The 7425-nt window shown below is 38.2% G+C and overlaps 2 protein-coding genes across 4 annotated transcripts in view; both read left to right on the top strand.

The window, feature by feature from the left end:
- The window catches only part of LOC103366034 (deoxynucleoside triphosphate triphosphohydrolase SAMHD1-like), a 16200-nt gene extending 13490 nt beyond the window's left edge, over nt 1–2710 (top strand). The window contains exons 2-6 of one of the 2 annotated variants that reach the window (XM_008293650.1): nt 710–742; nt 825–905; nt 1058–1162; nt 1302–1483; nt 1903–2710. In XM_008293650.1, coding sequence (XP_008291872.1) covers nt 734–742; nt 825–905; nt 1058–1162; nt 1302–1483; nt 1903–1936 — 411 coding nt within the window. In that variant the 5' untranslated portion in view covers nt 710–733 and the 3' untranslated portion in view covers nt 1937–2710. Of the gene's footprint in view, nt 1–709; nt 743–824; nt 906–1057; nt 1163–1301; nt 1484–1897 lie in introns of both variants that reach the window. The other variant, XM_008293651.1, reaches the window with a different exon arrangement.
- The window catches only part of LOC103366035 (SAM domain and HD domain 1), a 26747-nt gene that overhangs the window by 6250 nt on the left and 13072 nt on the right, over nt 1–7425 (top strand). Inside the window, exons 1-2 of one of the 2 annotated variants that reach the window (XM_008293652.1) lie at nt 6235–6546; nt 6654–6720. The exons of the other annotated variant lie outside the window; for it this stretch is intronic. Coding sequence (XP_008291874.1) covers nt 6366–6546; nt 6654–6720 — 248 coding nt within the window. The 5' untranslated portion in view covers nt 6235–6365. Of the gene's footprint in view, nt 1–6234; nt 6547–6653; nt 6721–7425 lie in introns of those variants that run through there. 2 annotated transcript variants of the gene reach the window in all.

The following is a 7425-nucleotide window of genomic DNA, read 5'->3' as shown; positions in this document are numbered from 1 at the left end:
TAAAGTCCACACAGCCTGCCTGTGACAGTGGGCTATACATACAGCCAGTTACTCTGCTAAGTGCCAGACCAGTGAACCCCATTAAGTGCTTCCTGGATGACCTGTTTTCATACAGTCAAATTCATAATATCCAACATTTGCCTGAATATACTTGTCTGGAAAGTAGGAATTCCTCTTATGGTAAAGACAATTACATATTTACAGCGTTTGATATTCTTTTTGAATAGCACCCCAGTTTAAAGGTGTGGTCACATAATTGTATTGGTATTTCTTGTCTAAGAGTTTCAACTAATGATCAGCGTCATATAGCTTCATATTTCTATGTGAACAACAACTACTGTTCTGCTTTCAGAGTAGCTGAGCAAATATATTGACCTGAAATGAAGTTTTATGTAACTGAAATTCAGCTAATTTGGTCATATATCAGTTCATATATAGAGTCATTGTAAATTAACATCCCATAACTGATCTGCGAACTAATCGCATAAAGTGATCATAGCTTGACTATTTGTTAAAACTAAGCAACAGGACTCCATGATACAGCTTGTATTAATTCAGGTATTAAGTCATAATGAATCATGGATGAGTTAAGCATTACTTAAATATATGATTTGTAGTATTTAAAAAAAATATTGTTATACTCTTATTGTATGTTGTCAGCACTGAATAAATCACCGTCTTGTCCCTCCTACTTCTCACCCTTTCTCAGCCCAACCAGGAAGAAGGAGCAGAAATGCTGGAGGTAAGAATGAGAGAATGACTTAACATCATAAAGCACATTTAACAAACCAATAATAACATGAAACATTCATGGTCTCTTCTAGATCTCGCGGGAGCAGATTGAAAGTTGGAAAGTTGAACTGGCTCAGAAACTCTCTCAGGATAAAGCAGACATTGTAGTTACTGTGAGTTTAGTTCAATTATCTTCTGTAAACTTTTCGTACACTCTTGGGCTTGTTAATTATGATTTGATTCATAAGATGTCACCAACCTTCGGCAAGATATAATTTTCTTATGGATATAAAACACAGGCTCCTTTTTCATACTTTTCTGTTAGGTTGTGACTTTGGACTATGGGATGAAAAAAAAGGACCCCATCAACCATACATACTTCTACAGGAAGAATGACTTCACCAACGGATTCAAGATCCCTGAAAGCCAGGTCAGAACTTCAGCAATGACTACATTTTTTTTTTTTTTTTAATTAAACTGAAATTTCCTTGCACGTGCTGTTTGTTCCTGCTGTGAATGTCTTTGAAAGACAACCTTGGCTACATCATAATTTGCAATCACTTTTTCAGAAATCCAGGCTTCTCCCAACAACTTTCTCTGAGAAGTTCATACGGGTTTATTGCAAGAAATCAAAATCAGAGACTGACTTGGAAGAGGCCCAAGAGCACTTTAGAGACTGGTGCAAGAAAAAGGGCTTTCCACCACCTGAGGCGGAGGCGATCCCAGGTTCTGAGGTGCCCCAGGCAAAGAGGTACATGTACCCCCCCATATGTCTGTCTGTGGACAGATTTTGGTAACATAATAGAATCACAACCACCACGCAAGACACAGTAATAAGACTTTATCGGTGTCTCAAGTATATCTAGTCAGAGCACCAGAATCAGATTACATTTCTTACACTTTCTAAACTTGGTTCTGGACAAAAATTGTTCCTGTTGATTCATCTGCTGGCTATGTTCTTGATTAATTAATGTATCGCTGGCTCTATAGATGTAAAATCAGAAAAAGGGGAAAATGCTTATAAATATACTCACATATACAAATAAACTTGTTATCAGCTCCAGTGCAGTCTGGTTCCCTGCTGCAAATACAATGAATCTCAACCTCTCACCAGAAGCGCCTCTTGTTAATCCTAATGCAGTTGTCTATGCTTTCTTTATCTAAGTACTGAATGAAGACAGCAACACATGGAGATGACCAGTGAAGTGGAAGACATGGTGGTGGATGATGAAGATGGAGATCTAAAGTGAAAAAAAATAACATTCTGACACTCATTGTTATATTCAGATTTAAAATGATTACAAATATCAGCAAGATACTTCCATCTTTTTTTCTTTGGCTCTTTTAAAGTATGTAATTGGCAAACTATATGGTAACGGAACATGGCAAACTATAAAGCACCAGCAACATGTGTAACCTCATTTAACTCGAACATGTAATTTGTGGTTTGGTTATTTTAAGTACTTTGTAGATTTTGGTTGTAATGATAATTGTGGTTTAAATGTGATGGAAACTTTATGTCATTTTATTTAGACTTAGCAAGATTTTTCGATCCGAGGTTCTTGTCATAGTTCTGACTTTGTTGTTTTCCTGTCTCTTTCTTTACATTTACATTAGTTATTCATATTTAGTCACTGATCTTTTTTTCTTTGTTTTCTCCTACTAGTGGAATCGTCTATTGTATGATTTTTGTTTTGAATGATTCTTCCTTTTAAAGTTGTCTCTTGACAAACACTTTGCATCAGTGCAAAGTGTATTGACACGAACTGTTTCTCAAGAGACGCTTTGTATCAATACAAAATATGAACTTTGTAACTTTAAATAAGTCATTTATTGCTTTATGATTATACTATATATCACAGATTTACTCAAACTAAACAGCTCAAGTATATTGTGTTTTGCTAAGTGCATGAAAATTATATTATTGTGCAATGGGTGTATTGATGAAATAATAAAATTAAAGTAATATAAGTAGAAAGCTTCAGCCGTTTTCCTGTTTAGATGGTTTACTGACTGATGGTACCTGGTCTATTTCGTTTACATTTGGTCATGTGTCATGTTGTAGAGTTCATCTTATCCAACATTAGAGAGAATTATGATACACATACTGGCAGTGTAAAATTACATAGAAGGTTATGTCCATATTGCCCATCCTTCCACATAGCATCCCACTTCCTGTTCTTCTCCCTTTACCAAGAGTCTGAGGATAGAAGAAGAACAGATTTATTGCATTTTGCATCCCAGATGAGACACTTCCAAAATCTAAGAAATATTTCTAACAGAGTGAATTTTATAGGAGACCGTTTGGAAAGACGACTAAACAAGCCTGACATCTGCACTAGGTGCCAGGTAACAAATCTCTAAGCTTACTCAATGCCCTCTTTGAGACAACAGCCGTTTTACCTGCCGAGGGAGTTTTCGCACGTCCTGGGGATTGCAGTTTACATCCCCCCCCTCGGCTGATGCTGCTGCAGCCTGTGAACTCATCCACAGTTCAGTGTCCCAGCTGTAAATATCACACCCTCAGTCTGTGATCGTCATCTCAGGAGACTTTAATCATACATCGCTCTCTACCACTCTCCCCACATTCAGCAGTATGTGGACTGCACAATCACTCAAAGGGTCCATTCTACCTCTTTGAGTCTAGCTTTATTTGTAAATGAAGCATGTTAAGAGTGCAATAGTACGTAAGGAGTTTGATTTACAGAAGCTGCATCTTGTCAGGTGTTAATGCTGGTTTCCAGTAACCATATTGTCCCTTTTTGTCATCATTTTATGGTGAAGACGACTGTTTATGTGAAGAAAAACTCAGGCAACATTTCAAAATTTCCCATCAGTGATGAATTCACTCATTTTAATTCATCTATAACCCATGGACTTTACATACTAATATATATTTCAGCAGGATTTTTTTGGTCATTCAGAATATATCACACGTATCTGTATTTAATGGACGTGTTTGATGGAAGGGTCTCCTGCTACCCCTCTCTAATTTATGCTCCTGGGTATAATCAGGGGCTTTTGGTGATGGCGCTTTATTCTAACACATTGCTCCGCCCTCCACAAGTCAACCAATGAGTAACCGCCTGCATCAAGCTGTCAAAACGCAGGAAATATACCAGAATCAAGGCGCTCAGTTTCAAAAATAAAATCATTACAGAGTTTACAGACATGGTAACTTAAATAAGAACATTGGTGAAGCAACTCATATAGATTATACTTAAATTAAAAATATGTAATTTAAAAAAAAGCAACAACAACAAGCAAACAAACAAACAAAAACATTGCAAACAAAATTCCTGCCATGAAAAATGTTTTGTATCCTTAGCTGAACTTTTATTCTCGTCTAATGGAAGGATACAGACTGTTAGTGCTGAGTAGCTGTTTGGGCCCCATCCAATAAGAAGCCTGTTTGCTAGAAGAACATGGAGTGTTTCTGAAGGGCCTTTCACATTAAAACCATATCAGTAGCCTCTAAATAGGACAGAGGCCAGTGCAGAGTGCAAAGTGGAGATAAGATGGTAACTAAGTTCCTCATAGAGGCAAGCACGAGGGTGTAAGGGAGAAGTGGAGGGGGGAAGTTTCTGTATAATATGATATGATGCATCTGTCATGGGAGCGTCTGGGGAAAACCAGAACAAATTTACAAAGGGGCCAAAACTAAAAAAAAAACTACAAAACTCTAAACAAAGAACAGAGGGGGGGGAAAAAAACCTAATGAATTCTAACATTAAAAAGCAAGCTACTCAAACGAACAGGGATACTCACAAAAAGGGGACAAAACTGAGGGGGGAGACAGGCTCGGGGAATCTAGGATGGAAACAGGGTGGGGTTCGATAGCAGGAGAAAGCTGGCTGGGGGATGCAGGCTGGAGACAGGTTGAGGATCAAAGGCTGGCAGGCAGGGAGGAAACAGAGCAGGGGTTGGCAGAAGCATGGGGGGTAGCGGTTAATGGTCTTCTCATTCTTCTCTTCCTTTCCTGTCTATCTCTCTACTGCTATAAAAAATATTTTTAAAAAAGGCAAAAGCCCCCAAAACATGTATAATTAAAAAAACAAAAACAACAAAAAACCTGATCACGTTATAACAATGACATGCGCTAGCACCGAAACCAAAACTAATGTGGCTCTACGCTCTGTACGATGAATTAGAGCAATGCACCTAAACTGTTGCTCAGCTTTGTCTGTATATGTGTCCTGGACATATACAGACTTGTGTATTTGGTAGTGCAGACAGCGATTATTGTTCAGTTGGAACATCAGCATACTTGTTAAATAGGATGTACGTGCAACAGGGTCAGTGGTGCAGCAGTGGTTGTGGTTAAATATATATGTATTATTGTATTTGTAATATATAATATACACTATATATTTGATTTTACTGTTATTATGTTTATTGCTATAATTACACAACGTTGCTCCTCTCAGTTGTTGTGTGAAGCCGTTGCTGGGGGGGGTCCCTGTTATGTTACACATTTCAACACTGGCCCTGATAACCCCATTATTTCATTTATTTTTTGTACAAAATTTTTTTTTTAAAAAACCCCCAGATGTTTAATTTTAATATAAAGTGAATAAACACTTTTAATGCTTAAATATCATTGTTGTCATTTTTAATGTGCCCCTGTGATTAAACACTGGCCCCACCTTGCCCCCCCAAATGTATTCATACCCTCCCATTAAAGAAGGAAAAACAGCTGTCACTGAAATAAGTTGAACTTAACAAAAGCAATATTATTATTATTATTATTATTATTATTATTATTATTATTATTATTATTATTATTATTATTATTATTATTATTATTATTAATAATAATAATAATAATAATAATAATAATAACAATAATAAAAGAAGAAGAAAATCATGACATTACTTTTGAATTGTGGTTCAACAGAAATCTTTTTTTTTAATTTAAAAAACAAATAAATAAATTGGAATATTTTCTGTGATTCTCCATCAGACTTCTGCATCTGTTAACAGGTATTTTGGCCCACTGCTCAACTGTCCATCAGTTTTTTTTTTTTTTTTTTTTTTTATTATTCTTTTCAACCGCAATTCAAAAGCAGTGCTTATTTCACTAAATTAAAATTTTGCATTTTTAAAAATGTATTATTGCTTTTTTCATTTTCTTGTTATTTGAGTGATTATTGTGAATTTTGCCTTTTCTTTAATGGAAAGGTATGAATATATTTGAGAATGACTGTATATGAATGATTTTAATTTGGTCAAGGTGAAATCAATCTTCTAAGTCTGATTTAACTCAGATTAATTCAAATCAAATATTAAATTTAATCTCGCCTACACAGATGTAAAATCCGCCTGGATTTTAATTTAGACTGGGATATAATTGTACATATTACTGTTACTGTAATGTTACTGTAGGTTTAACGCGGTAAGTTCAGCAGACCTTTATTTTGACATCAGTGGCTGGGACGGATGTTTGGGTTCCGGTTTGCCTTGACGCACCCGCTGCAGAAACAAAACCCGGGTATTTTCAGCGCCTGATTGTCTTCTGTGCAGGATTGTCAGATCAGCTGTTTCCCTTCGTCGTGGGAATAGTTCTCGGCTCTAATTCTCCGTGTCTTTACGCTTCCAACTAACACGGACAACCGCCTGTTTGCCGGCTCAACATGGAGAATCGAAAACGACCATTAGAGGCAGTTCTGTGCCCCGCTGACAGCTTCAAAACGCCGGAGAAGAGAGCGTCCGTTCCCGGGCTGTGGAGCTCGGACTACATGCAGTGGGGAGTGGAGGAAACGTGTCGGTATCTGCGAAGCGAAGGTCTCGACGAGTGGGAGGATACATTCAGAGGTTGGTAAGCTGTAAACTGTAAGAGCTCAAATAGCTAGTTTCACCTCTAACCTGTCCTGCTCGTTTGCGTGCTGTGACACTGAAGCTAATGTGTTGTGTTTGTGCAGCACAAAAGATCACAGGTGTGGGGCTGCGGTATCTGACGGATGCTGACCTGGAGAAGATCGGCATCAGGTGAGCGTGTCCACGAATAGAAACTGTGCTGGGCGGTGGATTGTGGAAAATATGACAAAAGCCGGTCCCCCCCACCCCGCCCCAGAGACCACATGGCCCTCCTTTACAGCAAATGCGTTCAAAGTCTTGCAAGTTCTCAGAATGTGAATTTCGTTTTATTTTTTTCAGGTCAGAATTCAACAAAGATGGTTTATTTCGCCATGACAGTTTAAAACCCGGTTTCAGTGTCTGTAGCTTTAAATGCTGTTCCTCTTCATGCAGCCTTTCAGGAAGAAGACTCTCTCTGAGTCAGTGATTGACAGCATGGAGCAAAACCGTTGCTGACAGGGACTGGAATGACTCTGTGTGTGTGTGTGTGTGAGTGAGTGAGTGTGTGTGTATGTGAGTGTGTGTGTGAGTGAGTGAGTGAGACTGTCTGTCAAGTCTTTGTGTGTGTGTGTGTGTGTGTGTGTGTGTGAGTGAGACTTTCTGTCAAGTGTGTGTGTGTGTGTGTGTGTGTGTGTGTGTGAGTGTGAGAGTGAGTGAGTGAGTGTGTGTGTATGTGAGTGTGTGTGTGAGTGAGTGAGTGAGACTTTCTGTCAAGTGTGTGTGTGAGTGAGTGAGTGAGTGAGTGTGAGAGTGAGTGAGTGAGTGAGTGAGTGAGACTTTCTGTCAAGTCTTTGTGTGTGTGTGTGTGTGAGTGTGTGAGTGAGTGAGTGAGACTTT

This window comes from Stegastes partitus, unplaced genomic scaffold, assembly GCF_000690725.1.
Source record: "Stegastes partitus isolate 25-593 unplaced genomic scaffold, Stegastes_partitus-1.0.2 Scaffold899, whole genome shotgun sequence".
NCBI classification, from domain to species: Eukaryota; Metazoa; Chordata; class Actinopteri; family Pomacentridae; genus Stegastes; species Stegastes partitus.
The sequence above is the reverse complement of the archived record's forward strand: the minus strand, read 5'-3'. Positions and strand labels throughout refer to the sequence as shown.